Source organism: Telmatherina bonti (genome assembly GCF_933228915.1).
Source record: "Telmatherina bonti genome assembly, chromosome: 15".
Classification (NCBI taxonomy): domain Eukaryota; kingdom Metazoa; phylum Chordata; class Actinopteri; order Atheriniformes; family Telmatherinidae; genus Telmatherina; species Telmatherina bonti.
The window spans coordinates 26,334,643-26,350,800 of record NC_136613.1 but is presented as its reverse complement, the minus strand read 5'-3'; the positions used below and the strand labels follow the sequence as shown (position 1 = coordinate 26,350,800).

At 40.4% G+C, this 16,158-nt stretch overlaps 1 protein-coding gene across 1 annotated transcript in view; it reads right to left on the bottom strand.

Annotated features, from left to right (window-relative positions):
- Positions 1-16,158, bottom strand: part of stxbp5l (syntaxin binding protein 5L) — a gene marked incomplete at its 5' end in the record, with an annotated part of 175,901 nt that overhangs the window by 137,039 nt on the left and 22,704 nt on the right. The window contains one exon of the mRNA XM_079253891.1: positions 9,024-9,121. Coding sequence (XP_079110017.1) covers positions 9,024-9,121 — 98 coding nt within the window. The remainder of the gene's footprint in view (positions 1-9,023; positions 9,122-16,158) is intronic.

Sequence of the window (16,158 nt, the reverse complement as noted above, 5' to 3'; positions counted from 1 at the left end):
ACTTAAAAATGTCAGTGTCATCTACATCCTCTCTGTGTTTCCACAAATATATAAACACTTGCCAAAAGTATATATAGTATCCTATTAACATAATTATGTAGATCATTTCCTCATTAAGTTATCAAGGTACTATTGGAAGCCTCAAGACTTCTCTGATCCTGGACACTTGACAGCTTCCCTTTGGATCTTATACCCATTCTTTCATGCAAAAACTTTTAATTCAATCAGGGTGAACAGAGAGCATCATGGCAGAGACTGTTTCAGATCTTTCATGGGATGATCTGATGGATTCAGGCCCAAACTTAGTCTGGGTCATTCCAGGATTGTCACAGATACTCCAGGTTGTTGTCAACTAGCGCTATAGAAGGGGGCTTTGACATCCCAGCCCCCAGTTACAAAAAATGTGCTTGCAGAATCTGTTGGGCATGGGTTTTCTACACATTTGCCAATGGTAGCTGTGGCCAAATCAAACAGTTGTTCAGTCAAATCAGAGAGAAATGTTACTTGTAGTAGCATTAGTCTTTCAGCAAATACACAGCAGGTAGCCATAAGCCTGTTACAGGGAAATCTCTCCCTTCTCCCATAAAGATGCCATGGATGTAGTACCAAAACTCTGAAACATGCAAGAAAATGTCATTTGTATATAATGTAGATGTAGAAAGGAAAGAATGAAGCAACAATGTTTTTTGCTCTTTTTCATAAATGTCACAGACGGCTCTCTGATTTGACACTTTGGATGTAGATTCTGATGTAGCTGCAAGCTTACCATGACTGAGATGCAACCCCCTGCACCCCCCCAGTACCACTATGTAAACAGAACAGATGTCTAGGTTATGGTCCACTCCATAGTAAAACACACACAAGATCCTGCCTGTATACATGGAATATTAAAGCCATGTGGCTTTGATTTAAAAAGTGGGAAGGAACATCCACACCAAAGGATGTTCTCAAACAATGTGATGGCTAACCAACCAGGCTATTCTGTCCACCGCACCTGCGGGACTTGCACGGCATAACAGATAGCTAAACACTTCATATGGCGTTGAAAAGGATTAAGGATGACTCGGACGTAGAAGTAAATTGGGGCTTTACTGTTTGTCTTGTCATGTGCCTTACAATGCCAGACTTTCTTTCTTGTGAAATAACAAAGCTTCTCCAGGGCTCAATGCAGGTGGATGGACAAGATATTTGACGGATTCTCTGAAGCACATTTTTATGTCTCACAATCAAAGATGGCTGCTCTGACCTGTGACCTGGCCAATGTGACTTTGACAACCAATAGAAAGAGGTTTCAAAATAAAGGAACAGTTTCAAAATAAAAGAACATCTTTCCAGCACACTCCCCGTCTGGTATTGAACACAATATCACTATCATTTACTAAATAAATCCAACAATCACAAGATACAAAGTAAAGAACTGTCCATGGCAGGAGCTTAGGAAGACAGAAGTACTACTACTTCAGTCACTGGCCTGAAGAAAGTCTTCGCAGTCCCACCCTTGGTTACCCTCAGTTCAAGTTTTCTGACCTTTCCATCACTGCCAGAGTGAGTTTTGATTACGAGAGCCATGGGCCAAAGGCTCCTCTTCACCTGACTGTCTCTGAGTAGCACCAGATCTCCTTCTTTGACATTGGGATGTGCATCCTGCCACTTGTTCCGGGCTTGAAGAGTGGAAGGATATTCTCGCCTCCACCTTTCCCAAAAGGCATTTGCCATGTGCTGAACGCGCTTCCGCTGCTGACGATAAATATCTGCATTATCAAAAGTTCCTGGTGGAGGAAGGAGGGTGCAGACTTTCTGCGTCATGATCATTGCTGGAGTCAAAAGACAAGGGGAGTCTGCATCCGACGGGATGGGCGTAATAGGTCTTGCATTTATAATGGCAGAAACCTCAGCCATAAAAGTTGAGAGTACTTCATGAGTGAGATGCGAGGGGCTGATCTGAGATAGCATTGAGTCAAGGATCCGTCTGGAAGCCCCAATCATTCTCTCCCACACTCCTCCCATGTGGGAAGAATGAGGTGGTTTAAACAACCATGTGCATCCTTCTTCACTAAGATATCTTGATACGTTGTACTCATCTTGCAGAAGGATTTGAAGCTCTTTGCAGGCCCCTTTAAAGTTTGTGCCGCAGTCAGACCGAATCACCTTTACTGGACCACGAAGAGTGAAGAAGCGCCGTAGAGCATTGATGAAGCTTGACGTGTCCATCGAATCTATAAGCTCAATATGCACAGCTCGTATGCTGAGGCATGTAAAAAGTACCGCCCACCTTTTACTGTTCACTGTCCCTCCTCTGATGCGACGAGTGGAAATTGTCCAAGGCCCTAACACATCCAGGCCTACATTTGTAAAGGGGGGTTCGATGCTAAGACGATATGATGGCAAATCTGCCATCTGCTGTTCTGCAAACTTTCCACGAAGTTTGTTGCATGTGACAAATTCTAGAATTCTAGAATTCTAGAGATGCATTTCCTTGCTCCGATGATCCAGATTCCAGCTGTGCGGATTGCGCCCTCAGTGAAGAGTCTACCTTGATGTTTCACTCTTTCGTGGTAGTAGTTTATTAATAAAGTAGCAACATGGCTGCAGCCAGGAATGATAAGTGGGTGTTTCTCCTCTATGTCAAGAGGAGAATGCTGGAGCCGACCTCCTATCCGTAAAAGTCGTTTTTCATTGAGGACAGGATTGAGCTTCCTCAGGGGACTGCTTTTTGGAATGACTCCTCTTTTCTCCAAACAAGACATTTCAGCTTGGTATGTCTCTTTTTGTACACATCCAATAATGATAGCCTTTGCTTGTGCCAATGCATCAGCTGTGTGAGGCTTGGTACAGTGATGCCAACCATTGCATTCTTGTTTGGAACAGTCTTCTGTTGACCCAAAGGACAGAACAATGTGGATGAGAGAGGCAATACCTTTAAGAACCGATTGCCATGTAGAGAATCTTCCAAATCGATGTGAACCAAGACCTCTGTGAGATTCTGTAGCTGTAGTAGCATGACATTGAACCTCCACGTCTCTATCTGGATCAATGAGGTCATAAGAGTCTTCAATGCTATTGGTTTCTACAGAATGTGTCAGAAACACTGGACCCGTGAACCAGATGGTGTCTGTGAGTTGAGTAGCAGGTACTGACCTGGTGGCAACGTCTGCAGGATTCTTGGAGGTTGGGATGTACTGCCACTGTTCCGGACCTGTGAATCTCCTTATTCGTTCCACTCTATTGCTGACATAGACATAGAATCTCCTGGTTTCATTGTAGATATACCCCAACACTACCTTGCTGTCAGTATAGAATCTAAAATTGTTTGGCTCTATGTCCAGCTCGCTCACAACCAGCTCAGCAATCTCCACAGCCAGGACAGCAGCGCCTAACTCAAGCCTGGGAACAGTATGGGCTGACACCGGGGCCAGCTTGGCTTTCCCTATGAGGAAACCTACGTGGCACTTCCCTTCACTATCAGTCACCTTGATATATGCAACTGCTGCAATGGCTTTAACAGAGGCATCTGAAAAGATGTGAACTTCTGCACGTTGTGCAGCAGACAGGCTGGTAGCGGTGTAGGCTCTAGGAGTCTCTCCAAACAATCCATTCCATCTCCTTTTCAGTTGAAAGAGGAGCATCCCAGTCACTGACTTCACTTGTAAGCTGTCGTAATAAATGCTTTCCTTGGATGATAACAGGAGCAACAAGACCAAGCGGATCAAAAAGGCTGTTGATGGTTGCAAGCACTCCTCTACGTGTGAATGGCCTTTTACTGTTCCCAACACGGAACGTGAAGGCATCCTTCATTAGGTCCCAACTTAATCCAAGACTCTGTTGCACAGGTGCTACATTAGTGTCCAGATCAAGGTCTTTCAAATCCTTTGCATGGTCTGTTGATGGAAATGCCTGCATGACAGCTGGGCAGTTTGATGCTATTTTATGGAGTCTCAGATTGGAGATTGCCAGCATGTCTTGGGCTGCTTTCAGTAGATCAACGATTGCGCTTGCAGATGGCAATGACTTGAGTCCGTCGTCAACGTAGAAGTTTCTGTATATGAACTGCTTCACCTCTTCCCCAAACTCTTCTTTCCCATGTAGAGCCGCACGGCGTAACCCATAGACAGCAACAGCTGGAGAAGGGTGATTGCCAAAGACATGGACTCTCATTCTATATTCCACAACTTCCTTGGTGGTGTCGTTGTCTTTGAACCACAGAAATCTGAGGAAGTTCCGGTGATCCTCCTTGACAACAAAACTGTGGAACATTTGTTCAATATCTGCCATGATGGCTACCTGATCACACCTGAATCGCATCAACACTCCCAGCAAGCTGTTGTTTAAATCTGGGCCTGTCAGCAGGACATCATTAAGTGAAATGCCTTGATGTGAAGCACTGGAGTCAAACACAACTCGGATTTGGTCAGGCTTGCGTGGATGATACATACCAAAACTGGGAAGGTACCAGCATTCTTCTCCGTCAAGCAGAGGTGGTGCCAATTCGGCATGATTTTGGTCCATGATCTTCTGCATGAAAGCCAGAAAATGACACTTCATGTCGGGTTTCATCAAGAGTGCGGCAAAGGTTGGTAAAGCGGTAGAAAGCTTGCTCTCTGTTGTTGGGGAGCCGTGGCCTTGGTGTGCGAAATGGAAGTGGAGCCACCCAACTGTTAGCATCATTCATAAACATCTCTCTGTCCATCAGCTGAATGAAGTGTCTGTCCTCAATAGATGGAGCAACTTTGTTGTCATCATTAGTTCTTTCGAAGATCTTGCTTCCCAGTGAATGATCTCCGGTGTTCTGTACTAAGCTGTCAGTGGAATGAATGTGACCTCGGTTTTGACAGCTACGAGGTTTGTGGCTTTGACCCACTGTAAAAGATTCTTTTAAAACCAAGTGATTAGGACATGGATAGAAATGAGAATGACGTCCATTCTCCAAAACATGAGTCCGGTATGTGCTAACCGCCTTAGGCCTGTGCGCTGCACCTAAACAGACTTCTCCGACTACAACCCAGCCAAGGTCAAGTTTTTGGGCATAAGGGGCATTTTTTGGTCCATTACGCTGTTGTCTTACCTTATGCACTTGTAAGATGTCCCGGCCAAGAAGCAGGAGGATCTGTGCATTAGGGTCAAGCTCAGGGATCAGGTGTGCAATAGGCTTAAGATGGGAGTGGTGTTTTGCAGCTGTGGGAGTAGGGATTTCTGACCTGTCATCAGGCATGTGGTTACACTCTATAAGAGTGGGAAGAGCCACATTAAGACTTCCATCCAAAGGCTGAGCGATGAAACCAGTTCCTCTTCTTCCTGACATCTCTGTGACTCCAGCACATGTGCGAAGAGTGTAAGGAGAATCTAAACCTATCAAGTTGAACAAGTCAAAGAACTCAGACCGAGCAAGAGACCTGTTACTCTGGTCATCAAGTATAGCATAGACATTGACTGATCTGTTTGGTTGGTCCTTTGGGTGCACTTTTATGAGACAGATTTTAGAGCAAGATCGAGATGTGTTGACTTCTCCACACACTTCTGTGCATTTGGAGGTTATATCAGGCACACAGTCTTGCTTTTTCTCCCCGCCATGCTCTAAGTCTCGCTCTTTTGTTGTTCATGGAGCGTGTCCTGGATGAAGTGCCGTAACATGTCTATCACTTTCACACTCTTTGCATTCAATGATCATTTTGCAGTCCTTAGCCATATGATCAGTTGATGCACAGCATCTGAAACAAACACTACTCTCTTTAAGAAATGTTTTGCGTTCCTCTAATGTCTTAGCTCGGAAGCCTCTACATCGTTTTAGAGGATGAGGCTTTTTGTGAATCGGACACTGTCTGTTGATGTCCAGGTTGGTACTGGGAGTGTCTACAGATTTGGTGTTGGTAATTGATGTTATCTCTGTTTTGTGTGATGAAACTTGGCCTCTACTTGATCATCCCAGAGGTCACAAGTTCACGTCGAGCCATATAAATAGCAAAGTCATTCATGCCTGTATGGCCAGGCACATATGGCTGTGATGCATGTGTCTTATGTGGGGATGTGTATGTTTGGGTTCTCCTCATGGGATAGAAGCTCTGTGACTGCGTCTTTTGTGACCAACTGACAGCTGGCTGGTTCCTGCTCTGAGCTTCAGAGTAGCTAATATGATGCTTCACAGAAAGAGGAGTAATGTTCAGACCATCCCCAGCCATGTGTTGAGTGGACTTACGAATGCTGTCTTGATATGGCGGCACAGATTGAGGAGCTCCATAAGGCTGATCAAGTACAGTATGAGCTTCAGGATGAGGCAATGACTGGTGACTGGAATGCATTCTAGAATGGCACTCAACATAGTCACTTGTTCTTTTCTCTTTGGAGTCATGCGGAATACCTGCTATCACCAGAGAGCCTGCTTTTGAGTCAATTTCTGCCACTGCTGCTTCCAGGATCTCTGCTTCTGCAGCTTCTTCTTCTTGCTTTAATGTTGTTAATGCTGCCTCCATACGTACCTCCTGTACTTTCAACTGAGCCTTTTCAACCATGAGCTCAGTTTCTCTTTGCACAAAAGAGGAGCGAGCACACGCTGCCTCTGCCCTGGCTCGTGCTTTCGCTGCTACTAAATTAGCTGAAGATTTGCTGGAACCAGTAGATGCAGCAATGACTGACCTGGTTGCATTGGATTTAACAGAGGCCGGCTGAGATGGAGCTTTCTGTTGACCCTTCATGCTTCCTTCGTTGTCCATCTTGAATAGACGTTGCACCATGTACGTAGAAGGAAGAGCACAAATCTGGTGAGGCCAGGTAGCAGATAAAGTGCTGTCGACTTGTCCCCTCTCTAACCGCTGCGTTGAGCCTTTTGTGATGCTGTTATTTCACTATTCTGTCCACCGCACATGCGGGACTTGCACGGCATAACAGATAGCTAAACACTTCATATGGCGTTGAAAAGGATTAAGGATGACCCGGACGTAGAAGTAAATTGGGGCTTTACTGTTTGTCTTGTCATGTGCCTTACAATGCCAGACTTTCTTTCTTGTGAAATAACAAAGCTTCTCCAGGGCTCAATGCAGGTGGATGGACAAGATATTTGACGGATTCTCTGAAGCACATTTTTATGTCTCACAATCAAAGATGGCTGCTCTGACCTGTGACCTGGCCCATGTGACTTTGACAACCAATAGAAAGAGGTTTCAAAATAAAGGAAAAGTTTCAAAATAAAAGAACATCTTTCCAGCACACAGGCATGTTGGTATTTGACAACTTATGAAGAAACAAGTTGCAATAGCAATCACAACCATCTGCAACATCAAGAAGAATAAAGTAAAGAAGTTAAAAAAAATTACCAAGGGCTGAAAAGGCAACAATTTCACCTGTAAAAATCAAAACACTGGGGCCCACAACCCTCATACTGGAAGTGTGGATCCAGTAGATCCCTGCAACAGCATCTGACATCTCTGGCCAGAGCAATGTAAAAAACTAAAATGCCATGCAGATCCCTCAAACACCCAACCCCTTAAAGAGGAACCGAGCTTGAAAGGACGACCGCCCACATGGGGCCAAGTGTGGGCTTTTTCTTTTTTTATTTTAATATTGATCACACTTCTAGCTCTGCTGTCTACCTATGCCCACAGAAACTGTCAGGGTGACAGTTCTATACACCCCACTCTGGAAAAAGTTACCTCCCACAGAGCCTGTGCACAACACACTCTTACACGGTGAATCAATAATGGCATTAAATGTTTAACTCTGAGCCACTGGAGGTTAAAGCGTTTTAACTAGAACAAGATATAGCTACAAATGAAGTGGAAAAACATTTTAAAAATAAGTGAAAAAAAAGAATAAAAGTAACTATTTACAGAACACGACAAGTGGTCGTTAAAAACCCTGTGAGGAAAAGGAGAAACGTTCCGAAAAGGCTGTGAAGGACAGAGGAAGAATGAATTAAATAAACAGAAGAGAAAAAAAAGGATCCTCTAGACAGAAGGCGATAGAGGGTGAGGCAGAATGAGAAACAGCACAAAAGAGGAGTGTGTGTATGTGTGGTCAAGCAATTGAGAGAGAGACAGAGTCAAAGTCGGTGACAGGCCACGTGGGAGTTGAGGAGGGTGTGTGCAGCATGTCAATACAAATGCTCAGTCACAGAAGACCTTCCTTATGACTCAAATCACAGCCTTGCTCCCCAGTCAGGTGTATGAGGCAGAAAGGGATTCAATTATAGAAAATGACAAGTGATAGATAATTGCATTTGTTTGAGCATGTTGTGTAACGAAGCCACAATTTTTTTTCTTCATATGTTATATACATGCATCAACCTACATCAATAACCACCCTGACAATTCAGCTTTACCATCTGCTTTTTCAAATCCTGAAACATTAGACCTTCTGTTTCGACATCCTCTGTCTGTTTCTGTCAGCACTCAGTCAATCCATGTATAACCACATGCTGAAGAATCAATAATTGCTTTCTTCCTTTGCAGGTTCCCTAAAGGAATACTTGGAGGCCTTGGAATTTAGAAGGGTGTAATATCCTACCTGAGTTGCACTCACACATGCTCTTCCATTCCTGTAAGTGGGTGACTCATGGGATGGGCTGTTGGATGGACAGTTCTGAGCCCTCAACATGACAACTGAGCAACACAAAACGACAGGGTGGAAAGAATGAGGAGAGTGGGGGGAGGGTGGTAGGAGAGTTGCAAAGGGAAGACCCCTGTCTTGAGACACAGTGCACCATATCATGTATGGGCAGATGAGCTATTTCTGCAGACATCTTTTCCTCCAGTTTCTATTTATTACTTGTGTCTGTTTACTTAAAAAAAACAACATGTTTTTCTTTTTTGTTTTTTGTTGTTATATGTTAAAGTAAGCACATCAGTGGATATGTATCTTACTTTTCTTTAATTATCAAGGAAAGGATATGTTTTATTTACTGTGATGTATATTTTAATTTCTCAGACACTATAATGAAAAGTCACGCAGTATTATTATGGAATGACAAATTAACATTGCTTTCTACAGTGTCTCTAGATTAACATTGAAGGGAGTGAACAAAAATGAAAGGATACATTCGTATGCCGCCTGATCTTGAGCCGATGGCCAGGATTTTCTGCACAGGGTCAAAGGCCAAAGCAGTGGGCTGGTAAGGGAAACCATGACGAACAGTCTGCAAGGAGAAAATAAATGTCAGTGTTTTAAACAAATGAAATCAGTTATTTTATTTAGTTGAGAAACCCAGTGTTTATATGGAGCATCCTTCTCTGCCATCTTTTATGCAGCAACTCCACTTAAAATTGTTATTTTTCAAAAGCCAAATTCAACATGATAAATCATCCAAAATTCATTGATGAACAGCAAAAAACACAAACTCCGATTTTTATGAACAATTATAAGTGATTTCTAGAGCGATAGTAATTGAATTTAGTCTGATGTATAAGCCCGACAAAGCAAAACAACAGTGTCTCTCATCCACCCACTCTGAGCCACTGCATGCTCTGCAGCTGTCTGCCATTAGTCATGTTAAATATCCCAGTGGAGCGTCACTTACAAAACCTGCTCCAGGGGGATGTACAGTGCAGCAAAGACATGGACATTGTCACTGCTGAATGAGAACACCCAGAAGTATTCATGTTTTTACCAGCATCGGACGAGGACAATATGTTATTGTAAACACAGTAATGATGACACTATTCAGTGTTTCTAAGATTATATAACACACAGAAGGTAAAGAAACTGATATTGACAAAAGGAGCATTTTAATCTATTTATCTCATTTACCTGTCTTTTTTACTGTTCAGATATCAATATAGAGAAGAAAAGGCACTGCACATCAATGTTACTCTCCTGCATCATTTCATCCAGATGACAGACCTCCGATCAGTTTGAATAATATCTAATTTTAATTAATCACTTCAGTTACTCAAGAAAACATGAAATAAACACATTTGTCCATCTGTCCAAAACATATTGCCACAGCTCAGGCTTAAAAATTGAGAGATGACAACATACCAAGACATCAATAAAGATGTACGTATGTGAGGAGCATCAGTGTAACGTTACTAAAATGTTAAGCTATGACCGTCAAATCTAACAATAACTAATCATATTTTTCTAAATTTGTTGAAATTTAAACTATAAACTGTATTGATTGATAAACCCATATGTTGTTTTAAACATGTTTTAACACAAACCATTGTAGGAGAAAATTACAAAAATAAAAACCCTGTAAAAATGAATAATTAGTAATTCATTAAAACTTGTGATCCCTTGCATACCAAGGAAGATTTAAAAATGAATTCACATTCATGAGAATATGTTGATAAAATCATAAAATGCCAGATGAAAAAATGTTTGATTTTTTTGTATATTTTAATATACAAAATTGGGCATTTTATGTTATTTTAGAGCTGTGCAAATGAAAAAATGATAATACATGGAAAGCTTTAGTTTGTTTTGAAATTCAAAAGGTTTCTGCATCATTTTTAAGAAATCACACTTCAGAGGTTCTTATACTGGCCGTTTTTGCTACAGGTACAGATCAGCAATTTCTAACAAAGCAGGAGCACATGTAAGTAGATTTAATAGCTTCTTGTTGAGTCGTAGGGGGACTGTAAACACAGATGCAACATGAGCGACATAGGAAACATGTAAACATGTTTTCATGGGTCATTTCAATGCAGTGTCTTTGTTTACTGTTTTTCCTCATGCGCCAACAAAGAACCGGCCTCTGCTCTTTATACAGGAGTTTTACTTTCCACAGTAATTTTACACTTTCATAATAACTGTTTTATATAAGAAGACATCTATTTTGGGTAAGTTCTCTGCCACTCTTCTGTGGTCAATAAAATTATCCAATATCCCTTTTCTGAACAACTTATGTCATCTTTCTTATAAAACCTCTAACGCAGCAGTACACAGAAGCTCACATGAGAGTTTCCTTCACAAGCTTAGCTACTTCAATGAGACACACAGTTAGCTAACTGTGAAATAACCAGAAACACCCAGTTTTCTCTTCCAGAGACCACCACACGGATTTACACAGACAATACTGGACACTTACCATAAACTGGGGTGTCATGAAACAGAGTGGAACATGACTTAAGTATTGTGGGAAACAAGTACAGGGTATTAGCTTTAGTAGCAACAACAAAGAGCTAAGTTAGCTAGACTGCAATCTGACAGATTGTGGTAAGGAAAACAAAAAGTCTACTTTTTTTTTTTTTTTTTTTTTTTTTTAAGTTTGCTTCTTTTGAATAACCTTTTCAACCACATGACAATGTCCACCAATTTCCAATACAGTAAAGAAAAAATAATAATAAAAAAAGATGGCTAAAAAAATGCATTCAATATTTTCCATTAGAAGCACTGGTATGTCAACACTGAAGTACATGCACAGTAAGAAGGATGACTTAAGGTTTTTATTTTCTTTAGTTTCAAGTTGTGTTTTTCCTTCCCTTTTTTCCCCATTTCAACTGCATTACTTTTACAAAACAAAAGATTAACATACTCCCAAAACAAACTCCCACTCTATTTTCAGTAAGAGGTAACTTGTGTCTCTCATTCCCTCACTACACAGGTATGTCTCATCAACATCTTCTTTATTGTAGGCAGGACCCTCACCCACTTAGGTTTTAATCTATGTTTTTTTGGTATGAATTCAAATTTTACGAGCCACTTTGTCTTATGAAATTAGTGATTTCTTTTTTTAATTAGCATACAACCTATGTATTATATAAATCATATCTTGAGCCTTTTCTACACAGCTCTATTTCAAATTCCAGTGTGTTAAAATGTAAAGTAATATAACTTTGAATCCATGCTGTGACAGAAGGAGGAGTAATGTTCAGACCATCCCCAGCCATTATCCTTTCACCATTATGTGAAAGAAGGAAGAGGTCAGATATCCTAACAATGAGAAGTGTCGTTGTACAGGGGATGTCCAGAAAGTGACAGAGAGAGGTCAGGTAAACAGATTTAAAATCCAGTGAAACCTAAAAAGTTATGTCTTGTTCAAAAAGAAAATAAGTTATTTTTGTAATGTGATTAGATAGCAGTATAAAAACAGTTTCTATTGATACATCACATTTGGCCCTATAAAGGACTGGCAACGTGTCCAGGGGTACCCTGCCTCTCACCAGTGGTTGTTGGGATAGGCAGTGGATAATGCAGTTACAAAAATGAATGAATTAAATATTTCATTTATGACACACAGCACCTTCACGACATCCATCATTTTATCTAAAGAGTCTTGCTCAGACTTTATCCCTCATTAATTTAGTTTGTTTGCTTCTATTTTGTTTGATTCTATTTATTTCATTTTAATGCTGAACAATGTTAATTCAATCTTTTTGTTATGAAAATCATGCTTAATGATGTTATTGACAAGGGCTGCTTCTCATCATACAACCTTTATGATTGCTAAATGTGGCTAAAGCAGAATCTCTGGGTGACACTGAGCAGATTTATCTGAGCCATAAGAGCCTGCCTTTCTAGGACAAGTGGATCTTTAAAAACAGCTGAATCTCCCATCACTAAGGGACTACATTTCCCATGAACACTATTCTATGATGTATCATTCATCCATTGGCTGTGTGTTTGATGCAGCATATTTAGTGATGTCTCTGTGCTACTGCCAGCTTGAACAAATTGTACCTGAATGAAACAAAATGTAAAAGAATCAAACAAAATGTGGACGTAGTTGGACAGCGTAAGTAACATGGATGGCTACAACAAAGTAAGAGGTTGGAAGAATTTTTATTACAATTTGAGTCTCATTCCGGACCTTCAGGACCCTGTATGTCAGAAGTGGGCATTTCCACTCCTCGAGGCCTGCAGTCGTGCAAGTGTTACGAGTTTCCTTGCTACAAAACACCTGACACACATCAGAGTTAATTAGCAGACTTGTGCAGCTCTTGACATGAAATTTTGCACATGTCTGCCAATTACCCATTGATTTGAGACAGGTGTGTTGCAGCAGGGACCTCTCAACACTAGCAGGACTGTGACCCTCCAGGACTGGAGTTGCTCACCCCTGATGTATGTCATCATGGGTCTAGTCTAATTCACTTGACTCTGATTAATGAATGTTCCTGTCAAGTTCTTTGCAAGCTTGTTAATGAGCCATACATTTGATTCGGGTGTGTTAAAGAAGGGTTACCTCTAAAACATTTAGGGCAGTGGGTCCTGAAGACTTGCATTGCAAAACACAGATATAAAGAAACATATTAAATTTATTCAGTTGCATTTATTAATCTGTCTTATTTTTTGTTACAAAAAATAAATTGTGTAAATGCAAATGGCTTGGTAACTTTAGGAGTATACCAGCTACATTGCATGAAAACAAAATAATTTAAGCCCTAGCAGAGTGGTGCCCAAGTCTGTTCCTTCAAGAGCTGCTATCCTGCAATTTTAAAGATGCAACCTGCAGAGGCCTGGAAACAAGCCATTAATTTGATTTAGGTGTGCAGGAGTAGGTTTGCTCTTAAATTTTAGGGTTGTTTCATATTGTATGGAGGATGTGGACTCAAATGCTACTTTTCAGAAAACCACCACAGGTCAACATGGTTGGAACAGCAGAGAAAAGCAAGGCAGTAACATGAAAATGAACTGGCTATGCATAAATGAATCCAAGATGTAAAACACGTGACTTAACAGGGAAGATGGTATGCCAATGAGCAATTTGAATCAAAGACACTAATGAACAGGAAGCATAAAGCAAAACATGATAATATAATAAACAACAAGAGAGAAAACTGCAAAATAAAACAGCACACCAGCAGGACAAACAAAAGAGACAATAAATCAAAACTACAGTACAACCAACACCGGTCATGGCAGAACAGATCTCAAGGACCTGGACTTGAACAGCCCTGCTCTAGTTCCAGTATTCAGTACACTGTAGAGTGTTAAGCTCTGGTCATCGAGGGTTTGCTATCTTGCAGGGTTTTGTTGTTTTGCAGCTCCAACACACCTGAAATAAATCAAATGCATCCTGCAGATTCTTGTCAACTTCTTCAAAATGAGCCATTAATTTCAGTCAGTTGTGTGCAGGATCGTGGCTCTTGAGAACCAGAGTTTAATATCCGTGCTTTAGAGGGATCAGGGATGAAACTTTGCAGTCCTCTGTTGCAGTCTATAACTGTAGATTTACATCATTCTCCCTAATACCAGCAGTTAGTCAAAAATAACTCCTCATTTAGTACATAGTGTGGGGCAGCGAACTAATGTGATCATGAAATAACTAATTATCCTTTTAGGTAAAAGAGAAAAAAAGATACCAATCTGAGACAATCTAATAACTGAACAACAGTTTCAATAATTACTTAGTATCTAATGTTTTTCTTTGTTATTAAAATGCTCTTGCAGAGCAAAAATTATGAGACCCAAGAAACAATGAAAGTACAAGTTTGTACTATTCCCTGTCAAAAACTATTCACTTAATATATAACTGGTCATTTAATGAAAAAAAAGGTATATATATCTTTTTTTTGCAGCATATAAATTATGTGTCACATTACTTTAATTATTAAGAAAAGAACGACATGTAAATGCTGCATTCTTTGTTTTACTGGTCTGGAGCCTATATTCGCTACTAGACATTAGCCAGGAAAGGCATAGCCTGCACAGGTTGACAGCTATGTGCATATATTAAATCCAAATTATTACTGCATCATATAAACTTGCATTCCCAACATTTGCTTCACAATAATGGTATGGGGAACCTCTGATGCAAACTAAAACATCCATTAGCAAGCTTAGAAGGTCAACAAGCCTCACTGATGGATGTCCAAAATGAATTTGGATGAATAATACAAGAGTCTGTGAATTACTAAAATTATTATAAAACATTCAAAGTGAAGTGACTCAGCAGTGGTTGAACTCAAAATAGTATAATGGCATACAACCCTTAGCTAGCTTTAATTATTTTGTCATAGTACATTTTGAAAAAGCTTGCTGTCACCTCCTGGTTGGGTTTAATCATTAACTTCACTTAGTTAGAAGTGAAAAGTAGTTGGTTGTGGCTATCAAACTGCAATGTCTTAATAGGTGCATCTTTGCAGCTAACATGCAGCTGAACTCAAAAACACTAAAAGTTGCATATTCTACATACAGAATTCTATAGTAGGTTGCTTCAGCCTGGATGAGCAAATGTCCTGTGAGGACCTCTTTGAGAGTTGGAAAGTCTCCATGTGTACATTCATCCTAGTATAAGTTAATGTGATTTTCATATTTCATCGGGATGTCGAGATCAAGTTTTTGTCTTGTCCTTAAAAGCTCAAACCTTTTTTCCTCAAACTTTTTGAGACACAACCCCCCAAGATAATGTTGGTGTTTGCTACCTCCACCCCTCCGCAGTGACTGACTGATTAATAGTGTGACATATCAAAGTGGTCATCTTACACACATCCTCTAAATGTAAGGTTGAAAAACTGAGGAAAAATTAAGGAGCTATTTTCACAGATTTATATCAAGTCTTTTGTTGCAGATTCATAAATATAAATCTAAATTTGGTGGGAAAAAAATGTATTCATATAGACTGTGTATATTCTTACAAATATCTGGTGACCCACTCAAATTATCTGATGATCCCCATAGGGGCCCCGATCCCCAGTTTAAGGGCCACACTATTAGATTATTGACACAAACATCTACTCAGAGGGAAGCTCATCTTTTTGAAGAGGGTTTATGTGACGCACTAACAGCATCCATCAGACAGAGGTCAGAATGCTGATCAAAAGTCATCCTCATGTATGAACTTATGCAACCCAAAAAGGAGCTTTTTATCTCAAACATCTTCATCTTAAATGACTTAAAACATCACAACAGTCCAAATGAACAGAAAATATAAATCACTTTACACCACACCCCAACTGCATCAGCAAGATGTTACTTATCACACATGGAAAACCTGACAGTTGCTCAGCATCTATTCTGGTGCAAGTAGGTATCACAACAGAGTACTATAACATGTCATAATAAATCTAATATTACTGTCACACTGAATTTTATTATATTAATATTTAAAGGGAGAGGATTATGGTTTTTGCGTTGGAGTCAAATTTTCAATCCCTGGTGATGATCAGTAGTCGGAATATCTTCAGCATTGATGTCACATTTTACACAGGGGGATAAACAATCGTGTGGGAATTTTAAATATCACACATATCTTCAAGATGTCATGTTTCTTAGTTTCATTCTGAATTG